Raw genomic sequence first — 18,634 nt, 5'->3', positions numbered from 1 at the left:
GTTCATTCTTCACCAGGCGAACGCAATTTGACACTCGGTTCGTCAATGTAATTATGAACCGTTGATTGGGAAGCTGAAACACTGCGAAAGGTTAAGTTTTGATATTTGAAGCTAATGTGACAAGTAGAATATTTTTTCTCTACTGGATATGTATTCAACGACCCTAGATAAATTACTATAAGATGCCTATATACGATATTATATCGTGTTTATTGACAATGTGTTTTGTTTAAGTTTGACCTATGTTTCAACGCTTTATTTATTTCAAACGCATGGATATAGGTCCAGCATGTGATCGTGTGCCGTGAATATTGATGTAAAGTGAAACCTGAATAATGCGGACCTCGTTAGTCCGAATACCTCGCCTTTCGGACGTTTACTTTTGAAACTTCTATAAATATGTAGAGGCATCACTTCTAACCCTGGTAATCCGGACTATTTGATTGGGAACGATACAGTCTGGATTAGCGAGGTTTCTGTGTATTTCTGGTGTGGCAATATTCATTCAATGTGTGAATGACTTTTATTTTTGCATGTTTGATATTGCCGCCTGTCACAAATGTGTTTTTATTTTAGTGGGTAATGTCTACAAATATGAATGCGGTTAAGATTCACAACTAACGTATGAACTCTGTTCAAACAATGCTGTAAGAACTGCTGGATTTTATGTGTTTTGTATATATTATGGATATCTGGTGTTGTTTGGTCGAAACAGATTTATTTTCCTAACTTTGTTGACATGTATGCTTTAATGCGCACAAAACCTCTATTCAGGATACAAATAAAATCAGACTTTAAAGACGAGTGTTCTGTGATTATTGACTCAAAGTAATAATGAGTGGTACATACAGTACTACTTTTATAACTAACACGGTTATAACGAACTGACGGATAAAACGAACATATTTTTGGTTCCGGCCGTTTGCTTTTTATGTGCTGTATATATGCTTATAACGAACTACGGTTATATCGAACTAAAATCAGTGGTCCTTATCAGTTCGTTATATGCCTAGTTTACTGTACAGTTGAACACCTGTGTGTCGTACTCGGAGGGACCTGAAAATATGTTCGACTTAGCTGATTGTTTGATACATTAGAAAACAGATTATCTAAGTCAATACCAATGGAATGACACCTATTGTTCAATTATTGTCGATGTGTGCGTGTTAACCGCACTTTAAGTTAAAATTCCCATTGTATTTTGCATCTAGGGCTAATCTAAGGTATTTTTGAGTCAGACAGGGTAATTTTGTACTTTTATTTGTCATTTTGAAGATAAGTTTGAGACAACAAAAAAATCGACATATCCGACTTAAAGATCAAATAATGATAGAAGATAGGGAAAGTCGCTGGGAGTGGACAATCAGATCGGCACAATGGTGTTCAAGACGATTAATTATCAATAATTTCGGAAGACGAAATAAAAAAATACGAAGATAACTTTTTTAACTTTTAGGTTGGCCTATAATAAGGGCTGGCGTTGTAAATTCACAAAGAATATATCCCCCGTTGATTCAAGATTGGACATTTAAGGTCTGACATCATGCACGGTGTTCAACATCGTCGAAAGTGAATTCACTTGTACTATCGCCATAAGACTACAATAATTGTACCATTAGTGTAATGGAACTGCAAAATAATTTTCCATTATTGCAATAGCCGGAGTCGAACCGGAGGAGAATGTAGCCCGAAGTCTACTTACTCGTCACCTTGGCAAATAACAGACAAACAAGAGTTATTTCCCTTATATCAATCGGCTACCATCGTCTACATTATAATCACGATGATGGATAGTAGTTTTATGTGAAGTGCGTGTGTGTGCATGCGTCCGTGCGTGTGCGTGCGTGCGTGCGTGCGCGTGTGTGTTATATAATAGTGGTGTCCTGAGGCCTGGATTTACAAACATTGTTTATTTCATTGTTTGTTGTTTAACGCCGCATTCAGCAATAATCCAGCTATATATGACGGCGGTCTGTAAATAATCGAGTCTGGATCAGACAATCAAGTGATTGAAATCATGAGCATCGATCCGCGCAATTGGGATACGATGACAAGCATCAAGTCAGCGAGCCTGACCATTCGATCCCGTTAGTCGCCTCTTACGACAAGCCTCTTCGATTTTTAGGGCAAGCATGGGTTGCTGAAGACCTATTCTACCCCGAATCTTCATGGGTCGAGAAGAGATAACTTCTTGCCAGGTTTACAAACAATATGGCTTACAATATGGCCTGTGAGGACCTGGAGACATTTGGATTCCAAATGAGATATCTTGCGGCATATGACTTCCTGGGGCATTGAACCAAACTATACGTATCTTTATGCCATCCTGTGGCTATACAGTAGTAGTGTTAGTAGATACTGTGGTCAACAGGACCCCTTTCCACATCACGATCCTTCTGCTATGACTCTCGCATCCCACATTCTTTAACACAGGAGTAGCTGTGGAGCTGACACCGTTTCTCGAAAGCGGTCCATGCGGCCGAAATTAAACATGATTAATATCACACAAGATACAGGAAGTTAGCGGTGAGGTGAAGTGGGGTTTACGTCGCGTCAAAGATTAATGCACTTACATAGCGACTTGCATAGGTGTGTGTGTGTGTGTGTGCGTGCGCGCGTGCGTGTGTGTGTGTGTGTGTGTGTGTGTGTGTGGATGCTTGTACTAGTCCGGACTGATGCCGATTTTATAAGGATAGCTCACTGAGATACCATGCTGCAGTTTAACATGAATACCCCACTCAGATACAGTATGCTGACTCCGAGCCGACCAGTCCTTGTTTTAGGCCCTTAATCTCGAGCACCAGACAGGGTAAAAACAAGTACCATCTTTTAACGACTCTTTGTCTGATCGAAACGGACCTTCCGCTCTCCGGGCGGACGCTCTATCCAATAGAAAACGGAGGCGGTGCCAGCAGCTAGGCATCTGACACGAGTTCATGGATACACTTTGAAGAACCTATTGTTCTGTTCAAGTGACAAGAGGTGGAACGGTGTAAGGCGCCGCGATTCGCTGTGCAGAGATGCGTCCCTTGGGCACCCCGGAAACCTATGATTGTGGGTTCCAATCCCGGTTCGCCCCGATTATGTTTCTAGGTTTGTCAGCACCATACCCGTGCTCGTGGGTTTCACCGAAGTGGTAGACGTCTGAGACCTGCCTCACTTCGGGCTTTCCTCCCACGTTAAGCTGACACGCCGCGATATAACTGGAATACTGTTAAAAGCGGCGTTAAACCCAACTCACTCACTCACTCACTCAAGTGACAAGATACAGCTGTTACAATAATTAACAACCCAATCGTCTGTGTCCTAGTCGAGATACAGCTGGGTTGTTAACATGGTAAACATGTCATTCGTTGTGCCATTAGTAGTCCCATGCGGTTTCAAATTCACCCTACCATGAAGAAGGAGAATTACCGAGTCTTATTCATAATTCAGAGGTTTCAAAGCACACTAACCACCTCTGATTTAACCATCTTTTTTGTTTGGCATCATAGTATACATTAGAAAAAACACAGTTTGTTTATCTACATTTAAAACACAGTATGTCACTGCTATTTAACGGGAAATCCTCATTCACCAGTAGCTCAGAGGCCCTGCACAGAAGCCTTTAAGCGGATCATCAGCTGTCGTTCAGGTTCAGGTTCAAATCTCCCCTATGATTCCAGGGCCCCGTTCCTCAAAGCGATCTTAGCGCTACGATGATCGCAAGACTATGCTAAAGTATGGGACTTACGATCACCTTAGTGCTAAGATCGCTTTGAGGAACGGGGCCCTGGTCTGCAAAAGACTTTTACGACTTATGGCACTTTGGTTTGGGTTGTATACTCCCCGGGGAGCTGAGAACGAAAATTTAGAGTACACTGATCCATTGACTGAGGTAATAATAATGTGAGACTTGAACTCGGCGCTATACGTTCATATTTCCTCCAACCTCCGGCACCCGTGAAGATCCGGGTCAGAATAGGTCTTCAGCAACCCATGCTTGCCGTAAAGGGCGACTAACGGGATCGGGTGGTCAGGCTCGCTGACTTGGTTGGTGTATCGTATGTCATCGTAGCCCATGATCGATCTTCATGATGTCAGTCACTGGATTGTCTGGTCCAGACTCGATTATTTTACAGAGCGCCGTCATCCAGCTGGAATATTGCTGAGTGCGGCATTAAACAACAAACAAACAAACAAACAACATCCAACTTACACGCCGTGGTAGATCCCACCCTCTCACTGAGACCGTCACAAACGAGTGCTGAAGCGTCGTATTTCAACAGATAATCACGACACAGAGTATTTGTATAGTTTATTTAAATTCACAAACCAAACATAACGGTTAAAGGGGGATAAAACCTTTGCTCATTGAAGTCTGCAGGTCACAATGTCATCGTGAACAAACGAAACCATGATTTTACAGAACAAGACCAAACTTGATTTTCTGGTACAAAAAGTGTGCTTATTATTTTTTTTCAACCCCATTACATGAATAAAAAAACCCATGATATTTCTGTATTACTGTTGGTGTGCCATGATCCCCGCTGACATGGCCCTGTAGTCTGCACGAGCTAACAACTAATAAAGGTGCAATACATTTTTTTCATTACATCCAAATTGAGATTCAAAACGACCAATTGCATGCATAACCAATTTTCTCTCAAAATATTTAATTGAACAAAATAAAAAACAGATATATCACAGATTGCGCTTGATCATAATCAGTACATATATTGCGAAATAATCACAGAATCACAGAATCTCAGAGAGTGACATTAAGTTATAAAAATATACATAAGCAGTGACAGGTATTGCGCATTGCATATCGCTCCAAATGTAATTCAAATGATCATTTTCTTTTGATTGTATTGCCCCGATGTGATCATTTACTGGCCGTCAAGATATAGCTGGAATACTGGCTGACCCACGTCGCTATATATGTAGATATATAAATAGACCTTCAACGTTTAGCCCCCATTGTACTTGATCATACCTGACACAGACACCCCCGGCACACCCACACCCACACCACATTATGCAATTTTTTGTCGATGTTATCGGTAAGCGACCGCCTCCGTGGTCTAGCGGGTGGCAGAGACAGCGGAAGGCTGAAGGTCGGGGGTTCGATCCCCGGCTGCGTCATACCAGTAGACGTTAAAAAATGGTACTTGTTGTTACCCTGTCTGGCGCTGGGTCAGTGCTACAGATTAATATACTTATGATCAACAAATACTGTGTAAACAAATACTGGAATGTTTTGAAAATAACTAATAGCAAACATCAAATCTGTACACATATGGAAATGTTAAAACAAGCATGTAATAGTTATCACAATTTAAAAATAATCCGCAAACAACAACAGGACGGTGGTGCTTAAAATGTATTCGTGAATGGATTTGTTAACTTCATTTAAATCAAGAATCCTTTCAAAACTGGTGTCTCAATCATTTACCTTAAAGGTATTTCAAATAAACGGGATTATCCTTTTTATCAAAAGAATCAATCATTAAAAATGTATGTGGCGTGGATTGATTTATCTTCATACAGATACACATTGGTAAGGCACGGACTGTTAAATGGGGTTTGATGCTGTTAATTTTAGACTGAACACGCATGGTGTACTCATATCCTCGCCAATATGACATTTCCGGTCTAAGTCAAAGTCGTTGCCATGGAAACTCGAAAAAATTTTTTTTCAAAAATCCCAAACTTTCAAAAGGCTGGAGTTCACCACGAGACCTATCTATGTGCCAAGTTTGGTTAAGATATCTCTCAGGGTTTTTCAGTTCTGATCCGGAAACGTCACGTGACGGACGGACGGACGGACGGACGGACAGCACCCATTCCTATATCCCCCTTCCATTTCGTGGCGGGGGATAATAACCAACGACCAACGAGGAATTACGGACCATCCAGAGAAACACAACCTATTGTTCAGATGACGTAATTGTATTATACATTCGTATTGTTTGTATTGTGACGTCACATCACTTCAATTGATATAACGAAATAATCATATACCTACATATCAATGATATGAGACATTCTGCATGTGCGATAAAGCTAACATGGATACGGTCATATCGCATGGGGCGTAATAACCAAACCCGTACTACATCCATGTCGGGATGATATGGCTTGTTTTTGAATGGGCGATCGATATCAGCCCTGTGGTAAGAAATTAGAGTTACGTCCCTTAGTGCGTCGTCTGCTCACCTGTTCGGCCAGCCTTCCCGTGACAATGACTTCCAAACAAGGTAAACATGGTTTGCATTCACTTCCAAATAGATACATTTTACAGTTTGATGTTATGGTAAATGATAAAAAGGTTATCATACGGCAGTTTTCATAGGATACCCCACATCACCCCTCGACCTCTCGGGTTGAGGTGAGGTGAAATTGGGTTTAACGTCGCGTCCAAGATTATTGCACTTATATAGCGACGTGCATGCACGTGTATGTATGTGTGTGAAGCTGCTTGTACTAGTCCGGACTGATGCCGATTTATAGTGCTAGCTCACGGAGATACCATGCCGCAGTTTAACATGAATACCCCACTCAGACACAGTATACTGACTCCGAGCCGACCAGTCCTTGTTTTAGCCCCTTAAAGCCGAGCGCCAGACAGGGTAACAACAAGTACAATCCTTTAACGTCTTTTTGTATGACGCGGCCGGGGATCGAACCCCGGACCTTCCGCTCTCCGGGCGGACGCTCTACCACAAGACCACGGAGGCGGTCCCTCTCGGGTTGATAAGGGGTATGATATGAAAACTGCCATGTTAAAACCACTAACTGTTGGACGGATCATCAAGTGTTTCACGCTATGAAAGTTAAAACATGGGACTATCCCCGTATTGAATGACTTCAAAAATTGTATGACTACAAACATGGCTTAAAATAGCACACCAAGGAATAATTGTACATTAACATCCATCTTTGTACGTGAGTGAGCGAGTTGGATTCAACGCCGCTTTTAACAGTATTCCAGTTATATCACGGCGTGTCAGCTTAATGTGGGAGGAAAGCCCGAAGTGATGCAGGTCTCACACGTTTACCACTTCGGTGAAACCCACGAGCAAGGATATGGTGCTGACAAACCTAGAAACATAATCGGGGCGAACCGGGATTGGAACCCACAATCATAGGTTTCCGGGGTGCCCAAGGGACGCATCTCTGCACAGCGAATCGCGGCGCCTTACACCGTTCCACCTCTTGTCACTTGAACAGAACAATAGGTTCTTCAAAGTGTATCCATGAACTCGTGTCAGATGCCTAGCTGCTGGCACCGCCTCCGTTTTCTATTGGATAGAGCGTCCGCCCGGAGGACGCCACAATCTGGCGTACCCAAGGGACGCAACTCTGCACAGCAAATCGCGGCGCTTTAGTCGACTGGGCCACCCGTGCCCCCTTTGGTACGTACATGAACACAGATCATGAACATAATTATATTACATATTGTCACATAAATCCATATTAAGTTTTCAACAAAAATATATGTTTTTTTCCTAACTGCTGTTTTGACTATGTTTAACCACGTTGGGATTCCGGTTCAGAATTATCTCAGCAAGTTATGCTTGACGTGCAACGCAACGCTGTGTGGAGCGTTGCTCACAATATTAATCACTGGATTTTCTTTGCCAGATTGGATTATATAGAGGCCGCCGTCATATAGCTGGGCTTGGCGATGAATTAAGAAATTAGGAAATGGACAGTCAGTTATATATAAAGTGCATGTACAATGAAATTAGTTAAATGATTTCCCCTCAAAAACATTGTGCATTGTATATATGAAGCGGGGGTGATTGGCGACCATTTCTAAGCAGAATTATGTGGACAAGTATTTAAGGCAATTGTTGTTTTACTTTAGTTTGAGAATCAGTTATCAATCACCATGTTTTCAAATAAAATCACATGTAGCATTGAACATGTTGTAGAAATAGAAACATCAACAGTAAATACTGTACAATAATAACTATATAACAATAACAATCATATAAACTATAGACATATTTGAACAGCCATTATAGGTGCCTCACAGAGGAAGCACCTACAAGTGCATCGGGTGACAACTTTAAGCCACGACGGGCTTTACCCTTGGGACGGGACATGTACTCGTGTCGTCATTGTCAGAGAACGTGAGGGAGTTGGTTGTTAATGAGTTATTCTCTTCATTTTTTGTTTCCATGCCTTTGAACGGAGCTCGAGATAAGCTGCGTATATGAGTCAAATACGTATTAAACAGACTGAAATACGCAGACAAATCACATCCTAGCGTATCAAATACGAAACAAAAATACGCTATTGAAATAATACTAATGCGTATGTTACACATACTAGATAAAACGATTGCGTATATTACAACTGTTAGATAAAACGATTGCGTATATTACAACTGTTAGATAAAACGATTGCGTATATTACAACTGTTAGATAAAATAAGTGTGTATCAGCCGATCGCGAAATTCACTTACCGACAGTTACCTTCGGAAAAGCTTGTGCGACAAAAAACTCGAATATCGATAGATTCCAATTAAAAAGCACAACGTGCCAAGTCAATGTATCTTAAACAGTCGCTGATTTGTCATTAAAAACATAACGCCTTTCTTACAATGCTAAGTTTTGCAAACAACAATGGCTGTCTGGAAAGGGAGTAGCAAGCAGACGCAAGCGGGTACACTAATTTTCATTAGTTTTAAATGATTTACCGGAATCTTTTGAATCAGGTTAAAATACCAACATATCAGGAAACAGGTGGGTAAAAATTTGGGTACCTCATCAATTTTATACTAAGGATGATCGATATTTATGCGGGTTTATTTGTGACCTCATCCATTGTATCATGACGTCATATCATTCAGAGTGACGTCACGCCTGTCCCAACTTCGAAATTTAACGTAAAGAGAAGGTGCTACGTAACATTACTGAATACTTCGCCATTTCACATTGTTGAAAACATTTTCAGACATGCAATAATCTGGTACCAAAAGAAACTGCCGGGTTTTGAATACTCAATAGCACCCGTAAATCTGAAAACACACAAAGATTATTTCCTCATTTGACAACGACTGCTCTCCAGCCTGGATCTCATTTTTGCGTCTGGACGCTGCTCCCTTTTGAGAAACTGCGCCATTGACTGATCGTGAACTGTTTGAACAACCTGAATCAAATTTCACTCGCATTGACCCGGGCCTTTAAATGTAAGCCCACTTTGGTAAACAAGCATCTTTCAGTCTGCCAATTAGAGGAATATACGTTCATATCAAGGAAACGTACAATGTCGACACGCCCCTATTTTTTCAATTTGAATGGGGTTATTTTCGTTTACTGAATATCAACGTTTCATCATACCTTTACCGGGAATTAAACCGTGGCTTCATCTGCCCACCATAAATACGTATAATTTAAGTATATATTCTGATCAGAACTTCTCCATTCCTTCCAAAGGATGAAAACCTTGACCTGAGCATTTGTTGCAGTCGACGTCGGTTTTCTTCTTGCCCCTAAATCGGTCCTTGATCCACGCATACACGGGGGAAAGGGAGCCAAAGTTCCCCTGGGGGCCACAGATAGCCAACAACGGGGCGAACAGAAGCAGCGAATAGAACAGAGAGAACCCAATGGTGCAGAACATGAAAATACCAAATTGCATAAAGAACAAAATGACCGCAAATAACATGAATAGGGAGGCTCCCAAAGTAGTGCATGCTCCAGAGAGGACGGATATTCCTACGGTTTCCAACATATCGCGTAGTCGGCCGAGTCTGTGTTCGTGACGTGACAGATGGTATCCTTCCGCCAGGTGGACGACGTAGTCAACGGCAAGTCCCACAACCAGCGAGAGATTCAGGGACTCCAGTACCTGAAAAGAATCAGTGAGTGAGTATTGTTTTATGCCGCTTTTCGCAATATTCCAGCAATATCACGGCGAAGGACACCAGAAATGCCTCAGACACTATCATCGCAAAAGCCACGTTGAAGGTTTATTAGCCGCCGGGTAAAGCTTGAGTTTTGCTGTAATCCACTCACTCCAGCTGCTTATTGGTGGCACTGTGGCACAAAACTAATGTACCGAAACATTTCCATTATCAAGAATCGTTCATTGTAGGATCTCAAATGTATCATACGTATTTGTTTATGAACAAATTCCAAATAGTGAGGATATCATGTGTTTCCCAAATGGTGAGCGAATCACGCCGCACTCAGCAATATTTAACCTATATGACGGCGGTCTGTAAATATTCGAGTGATTGACATCATGAGCATCGATGGCACCTTCCATAACGGATTTATGTGGACACCCAACTACGATGACGACAAAGATGACAGCACTGACGAGAAAGATCAAGCACCTAAGCCTTTCTTCTATCGCAACCTTGTGGCCAGATATCCCCTGCCGTCGTTCTGTAAGTTGTGTGCGTCGTTCATAACATTTTAATTGTACTGTTATAATGCTGACAAGAAAGGTGTTTTGTGCACAGTGTTTGTTTGTTGATTAACGCCGAACTCAGCAATATTCCAGCTATATGACGGCAGTTTATAAATAATCGAGTCTGGACCAGACAATCCCGTGATTGACATCATTGATCCACGCAATTGGGAAACGATGACATGTATCAACCAAGTCAGCGATCCTGACCACCCGGTCCCGTTAGTCACCTCTCACGCATCATTTTGTGACTGATGCGTTAATTGTTTTGATTGATCGCAAGTCTTAGTGTCACATATGACGTGTTTCAATCCCGCTAATGTCCCTACCAATGATTGAGCGCATGTCTAAGCCACATATATGACGTGTTTGTCTTGCTAATGTCCCTACCAATGATTGAGCGCAAGACTAAATGTCATATATGACGTGTTTGTCTCGCTAATGAACCTACCAATGATTGAATGCATGTCTAAGTGTCATATATGACGTGTTTCCATCCCACTACTGTCGCTACCAATGATTGAGCGCATGTCTAAGTGTCATATATGACGTGTTTCTGTCTCGCTAATGACCCTACCAATGATTGAATGCATGTCTTAGTGTCATATATGACGTGTTTCTGTCTCGCTAATGACCCTACCAATGATTGAGCGCAGCTCTAAGTGTCATATATGACGTGTTTCTGTCTCGCTAATGTCCCTACCAATGATTAAGCGCAAGTCTAAGTGTCATATATGACGTGTTTCTGTCTCGCTAATGACCCTACCAATGATTGAGCGCAAGTCTAAGTGTCATTTATGACGTGTTTCCATCCCACTACTGTCGCTACCAATGATTGAGCGCATGTCTAAGTGTCATATATGACGTGTTTCTGTCTCGCTAATGACCCTACCAATGATTGAATGCATGTCTAAGTGTCATATATGACGTGTTTCTGTCTCGCTAATGACCCTACCAATGATTGAATGCATGTCTTAGTGTCATATATGACGTGTTTCTGTCTCGCTAATGACCCTACCAATGATTGAGCGCAGCTCTAAGTGTCATATATGACGTGTTTCTGTCTCGCTAATGTCTCTACCAATGATTGAGCGCAGCTCTATGTGTCATATATGACGTGTTTATGTCTCGCTAATGTCTCTACCAATGATTGAGCGCAAGTCTAAGTGTCATATATGACGTGTTTCTGTCTCGCTATTGACCCTACCAATGATTGAGCGCAAGTCTAAGTGTCATATATGACGTGTTTCTGTCTCGCTCATGACCCTACCAATGATTGAGCGCAAGTCTAAGTGTCATATATGACGTGTTTCTGTTTCGCCAATGACCCTACCAATGATTGAGTGCAAGTCTAAGTTCCACATATGACGTGTTTCTGTCTCGCTAATGACCCTACCAATGATTGAATGCATGTCTAAGTGTCATATATGACGTGTTTCTGTCTCGCTAATGACCCTACCAATGATTGAATGCATGTCTTAGTGTCATATATGACGTGTTTCTGTCTCGCTAATGACCCTACCAATGATTGAATGCATGTCTAAGTGTCATATATGACGTGTTTCTGTCTCGCTCATGACCCTACCAATGATTGAGCGCAAGTCTAAGTGTCATATATGACGTGTTTCTGTCTCGCTAGTGTCTCTACCAATGATTGAGCGCAAGTCTAAGTGTCATTTATGACGTGTTTCTGTCTCGCCAATGACCCTACCAATAATTGAGCGCAGCTCTGAGTGTCATATATGACGTGTTTCTGTCTCGCTAATGACCCTACCAATGATTGAGCGCAGCTCTCAGTGCCATATATGACGTGTTTCTGTCTCGCTAATGACCCTACCAATGATTGAGCGCAGCTCTAAGTGTCATATATGACGTGTTTCTGTCTCGCTAATGACCCTACCAATGATTGAGCGCAAGTCTAAGTGTCATATATGACGTGTTTCTGTCTCGCCAATGACCCTACCAATGATTGAGTGCAAGTCTAAGTGTCATATATGACGTGTTTCTGTCTCGCCAATGACCCTACCAATGATTAAGCGCAAGTCTAAGTTCCACATATGACGTGTTTCTGTCTCGCTAATGACCCTACCAATGATTGAGCGCAGCTCAAAGTGTCATATATGACGTGTTTCTGTCTCGCCAATGACCCTACCAATGATTGAGTGCAAGTCTAAGTTCCACATATGACGTGTTTCTGTCTCGCTAATGACCCTACCAATGATTGAGTGCAAGTCTAAGTTCCACATATGACGTGTTTCTGTCTCGCTAATGACCCTACCAATGATTGAGCGCAGCTCTAAGTGTCATATATGACGTGTTTCTGTCTCGCCAATGACCCTACCAATGATGGAGTGCAAGTCTAAGTGTCATATATGACGTGTTTCTGTCTCGCTAATGACCCTACCAATGATTGAGTGCAAGTCTAAGTGTCATATATGACGTGTTTCTGTCTCGCCAATGACCCTACCAATGATTGAGTGCAAGTCTAAGTGTCATATATGACGTGTTTATGTCTCGCCAATGACCCTACCAATGATTGAGCGCAAGTCTAAGTTCCACATATGACGTGTTTCTGTCTCGCTAATGACCCTACCAATGATTGAGTGCAAGTCTAAGTGTCATATATGACGTGTTTCTGTCTCGCTAATGACCCTACCAATGATTGAGTGCAAGTCTAAGTGTCATATATGACGTGTTTCTGTCTCGCTAATGACCCTACCAATGATTGAGCGCAAGTCTAAGTTCCACATATGACGTGTTTCTGTCTCGCTAATGACCCTACCAATGATTGAGCGCAGCTCTAAGAGTCATATATGACGTGTTTCTGTCTCGCCAATGACCCTACCAATGATTGAGTGCAAGTCTAAGTGCCATATATGACGTGTTTCCGTCTCACCCCCAGTTTCCAGCCCGCCAGTGGGATGATGCCGACGATGGTGACGGTCACACAGCTGATGGTGGCGGTGGCGAGGAACCCGAGGACGACGTTCTGTGTTGCGAAGGTGAGGATGACGAAGGCGAGACAGATGCCGATGATGATGCCCTTGACGGCGGAGTCAGCAAGAGTCTGCATCACCATGGACCAAGTTATATACCAATCAAAACAAATTAAGAACAGCCCCAATGGAAGGTTGTGTGGTGGAATACCCCTAAGTCTGTCTTACAGACCCTGATACAAATATATCAACTACAGCCCATGCAAGTCTATAATGTTTGGCAAGTCTAGATTACTGCAGTATCAGGAAATGAAGAGAATCACTGGGCTCCCTTTTTATTATATTTTTATTAAGATAACTGAACAACTGTTTTTTTCTGTACGATATGTTCATTTCAGAGACTATATGTTAGTCTGGAAGACCCCAAGCCATGACAGATCAACGAGTCAAATGAAAAAATCGGGTGATCTTTCACTTCCTTTTAGTAGTAAATGTTCGACTGATCTCTTTGATTGGCATTCTATAGAAGTTGGTGTGTAAATAAGAAAACCAACAAGTTTATGGATAACAACTTCTGGTTATTGCATATTGCGAAGTTAGGACGCAGATTCTTAAACACTCACTCCAGATGGATAACGGTGCAAGAATCCACATCGAAACGCCACTATATGCATTAAACCAGAAGTTGGTATCCATAAATTTTCACGTTTTCTTATATTAGAATCATCACCCTTTATCCCAGGATGATCAACGAATACCATGTTTTAATAATGTGTCCACAATATATGAAGTTAAGACCGCTGTGTTTGCCACAGTACTCATATATACACCCTAGTGTTTTCAAGTTTGTCCATTTGATACAAGACTATCGCAGAAATGTCACTTTTCGATTGGCAAAGTGTGTGTACATTATGAATGACAGAAAGAATGCATTATGGTCAAGATATGAAGATATTTGAATTATGTATACACATAGGCAACTAGTGGGGTGGGTGGGTCGGGATTGGTGGGGAAACAAGTCTCCAGTCTTGTTAAGCCGCGCATTGTGCGCTTGGGCGTATACCGTGTTACCCTTTGTATCCGGTCTGAGGCCTATAAATAAACTTTGACTTGACTATACCAAGTATAACCATTTAATTAAGTGTCACGATGTGGCAAGATGATACCTTTTGGACTCGAAGCCAGTGCCAAGCGTTGTTGCCTTCGGGTGTGCACTGAAATCCTCCACTCAGGGATGGCGGCAGCTTCGCTATCTACATAAATGAAACGGACAATGAGATCGTTAGTTGATGTTTTTTCACGTTGGGCAAACATGTAAATTCCGTATTAAACAGTTATATAAGGCAGAGAATTCATGGATGTAAACATTTTTTATTATGAGGAACATCTGATGAAGGAGTAAGCATATACAGTACTTCCAGTACACTTCCAAATTCAGTACCACCGAAACACAAAAGTCTAATGCCTCTAGCTACCTTGATATGATAAGTGCTTGGGACTTTTGATCTTTGTCGGTGCCTATTATCTAGATGGCTTCCATTTGCCCATTGCTATTCCCATTCCTTTACCAATCGGTGATAATATAGTCCTGGCTTCCAGTTGTCCATAACTATCAGCACTAATTACTGTAAAGTGTTGGCTTCCATTGTCTATAGCTAACCACCTATCAGCGCCAATCATCAGTTGGCTTCCCTTTTTAAGTTTCCACCTTTTGTTATCTTATTACTTTTGTTGTTCTTACATGTACATATATATGCTCTCTGCCTCATAGCATCCCTTCACCCGATGAAGGAGTAAGCATATACTCCGAAACATTGCGCCCTCATTCTAGAGAATGTGACATCCATAAATTCTCTTCCTTATGTGCATCACTTCTAAATGCCTTTCAAAGACTCAATTATTAAGGCGTTCTGTTAGTTTATATTTTAATATTTTATAAATACCCACATAACTATATCTCGTGATCTGATTATAGCTATATAGGGTTATTGCATATTTGTTTTGAAAGACCACTTCCGCAACACACCGGGAGACATGCACTTGTCAGTGGGGATGTCGGTTGAGATATGTAAATTCCAAACATCAGCACAGAAAATAATCATTCTCGGTTTTCCACCGAAACAGATTCCATGCGCGTAAAAGGCGAAAGTGATCAAAAATATTAATCATTGAAAATCAGCGATGACACCAGGTGTTCGCGAAAAGGGTAAAAAAACACGTTTAATTTCTTCCAAAACATCTATTTTCAGAAGACTTATAGCATAAAGCTTCAGCTCGAATACAAACTTATGTGAGTCGCTGTATAGTTATTTTAACCAAGGCGCCAAGTGCATATTTTACCACAGCGACATTTAGGTCAATCAGTATCGATGTCAACGTCTTGCTATAAAATTTCCAGTTGGTTTTACGTATTTTACTTTTTAATCACATGTGAAGAAACCATCTTTCTTAAACCATAATAGTTATTATATGGAGAGTATATTCATTATGTGGAGTTCGTTAAACGGTGCAAATATATCAACAGTGAACAATCAGGGTAAGACTCCATCTGATAGGTCTCTTAATTGAATGACCCGTGGAACGTATTTTCTTTGACGTTGTCATGTTGATTTTCTAAATATTCCAAATATTTCTTACCCTAGGAACGTACGTTCCAAAGTTCCTTCATGACATGAGGGTGTAGTTGACAACCTACTTTCTGTATTATCTGTTGCATCCATACGTACCTGCTTGTGTCAACGTCATTTACGACAACCTGCTGGCCAAAAGAGCTATTTTCCTTGTCTGTCGTATGCTTAAGGCCAGAGAGTACTGACTATAAAAGTGGAAACTGGACTTTAAAAGTCAGTTATCTCTCTTGCCTCGGGAAGATGTGCTTAAAGGGGAAGTGTACACGCAAAAATCACTTTCTTTCTTTTTCTAAACAAAACGCAATTTTAGAATTAATTAGTATCTGTGTTTGAAAATATACACTCATTTTTTTCACAGTGAAAGTAGGAAGCTCACAATAGTGTGAAAATGATATGCCGTTATGAGGCCTTCGTTTTTCGAGCTAAACAGGCCTGAGTTATCCCCCTTAGATTATGACGTAATTGGTGCCAATTCAACTGGGTCCCTGACTATTCTCAACGCAAAAGATATCAAGTACCAGTTTGCGGTAAAACAACATGGCCTACGACACACTCCGGCGCAGTGGTGACTCAGCATAACACTATGCTGGCTGGCATCTGAGACGCTAGAATCACACGCCTAGACCTACACCACGTGAAGCGGCTCTAACAAAGCATGATGACGTCATAATGTTTATCAATTGGCACCAATGACGTCATATTGCAAGGGGCATAAGCCATGGTGTTTTTGTTGGGGAAATAGAACACTTGGTAAATGTGAAAAATATAAATCGTTTTAATGCGAAAAATATGTTAATTAATTGTGATATTTTTATATTTTTGTCTATGACACTTCTAGGTTAACACTTTTAATGTGGAAAAAGTACAAGAAAAATAGGTTAATTTCCGTGTGAACTTGCACTCATTTCAATTTAATCTAAATATGTGCCGAAAATGACCAGTCTGAAGTCCTTGTGAGGGAACTATATTCTTGCGCAGGTAGGACAGGGCGACGTGCTCACCCGTTTCCCGGACACTCGGTGTCATCACTAACCTTTCAGTGATTCTTGAGTGTAGGTTGTTTCGTTTAAATCCTATTCCGCTTCTTGTTTTGGGATACGAATATACTGACTTGTTTCTAGTTTATTAACATGATTTCTGAACTGATTACCGCTGATCTGGCAAAACTTTCCCAGGCATCGACGACAGGAATCCCATCCACGAAGCCCACTTTCCCATTCCGTAGGGTCGTGTGCACAACAATGGCGGCATACCTCAGTCTTGTTCCGTAGTAGCGATCTAGAAACCAACGAAACTCTGTTCAAAAGCATACTACGTCATCATTTTTCCATTCTAGTATGGTACATTAAGGTGAGGTGAAATGGGGTTTAACGTCAAGTCCAAGATTTTTGCACTTATATAGCGACGTGCATGCACGTGATTGTATGTGTAGCTGCTTGTACTAGTCCGGACTGATGCCGATTTATAGTGCTGGCTCACTGAGATACCATGCCGCAGTTTAACATGAATACCCCCCTCAGACACAGTATACTGACTCCGAGCTGACAAGTCCTTGTTGTATCCCCTTAATGCCGAGTGCCAGGCAGGGTAACAACAAATACCATCTTTTAACGTCTTTTGGTATGACGCGACCGGGCATCGACCCCCGGACCTTCCACTCTCCGGGCAGACGCTCTACCACTAGACCACGGAGGCGGTCCTTTAACAGGAAGGTCCCCATGTCATATAAAAAATAATTGAATGAGCGGAGAGTGAGAGGATGAATTCTGTTTTATACCAGAAACACTCAGCGACATAACCCCGGCCTACACCTCAGGGACTCGATAACCGCGTGTATAGCATAATATATTCGTATAGAATAACAAAAACAAACCCTCTATACATATAGACTAGGGGTAACACCAGCCATCTTGGTCCCTATTCAAGATTTCGCACTTGGTTCGAGCCACAGCTCGATATTGCATACTATAAAAGTGTCAATTATTTCAACCTATTGGTACTTGCTAAACAAACCATGGGCTACACAATCGTGTTCATTTGTGGCCACCTTGCCTCGTATTTACCTTAAAACAACCATCAGATCACAAACTTCTCTGTCGAGGTATCTTCCCCAAGGCAAGAGCGTTAAATGACTTTAAAAGTCCAGTTTCCACCCTTGCCGAACTTGGCTGGAATTACTGGGCTCGATCGTAGCGCCACCAGTGGCTATTACCAGTTATGTCCCCTCTAAACCTCTCCTATGGACCAATGAGATTCCACCTCTCGTATCACTTGCGTTTGCTTCACACAAAATGGTGGCGCCCAGTCAGGACGATCTGATCGATAATCAAGATCTATATTGTGAGAAAACGGGTCTTACATCGCGAAAAGCATCAAATCACGTGAGCACCTTGATTAAAAACATGAAAAGATTTGGACAATATCAGCTGACAACGAGTTGGCGGTGCAAAATTTAAACAAGATAAGGGTCCGCACATTGCCTGTATCCAAGAAACCAAATTCTCAAAAAAATCTAAATTTACTCTACCAAACTACAACTCAGTTAGAACAGACCGAGCCAAACCTAAAACCACTAGAGCCGCAGGAGGATTAATAATACTAATCAGAGAAGACATTAACTATGAAGAAATCAAAATAAACACACCAAACCTAGA

The 18,634-nt window shown here is 41.6% G+C and overlaps 1 protein-coding gene across 2 annotated transcripts in view; it reads right to left on the bottom strand.

Annotated features, from left to right (window-relative positions):
- Positions 1 to 9,218: 9,218 nt before the first annotated feature.
- Positions 9,219 to 18,634, bottom strand: part of LOC124151516 (protein dispatched homolog 3-like) — a 49,858-nt gene continuing 40,442 nt past the window's right edge. For both annotated transcript variants that reach the window (XM_046524030.2, XM_046524031.2), the window contains exons 8-11: positions 17,131 to 17,258; positions 14,517 to 14,603; positions 13,311 to 13,481; positions 9,219 to 9,847 (exon numbers count right to left, since the gene is read on the bottom strand). In XM_046524030.2, the coding sequence (XP_046379986.2) occupies positions 9,407 to 9,847; positions 13,311 to 13,481; positions 14,517 to 14,603; positions 17,131 to 17,258 (827 nt within the window). In that variant the 3' untranslated portion in view covers positions 9,219 to 9,406. The remainder of the gene's footprint in view (positions 9,848 to 13,310; positions 13,482 to 14,516; positions 14,604 to 17,130; positions 17,259 to 18,634) is intronic.

Source organism: Haliotis rufescens, unplaced genomic scaffold (assembly GCF_023055435.1).
Source record: "Haliotis rufescens isolate VD_foot unplaced genomic scaffold, xgHalRufe1.0.p SCAF_3, whole genome shotgun sequence".
NCBI classification, from domain to species: Eukaryota; Metazoa; Mollusca; class Gastropoda; order Lepetellida; family Haliotidae; genus Haliotis; species Haliotis rufescens.
The sequence above is the reverse complement of the archived record's forward strand: the minus strand, read 5'-3'. Positions and strand labels throughout refer to the sequence as shown.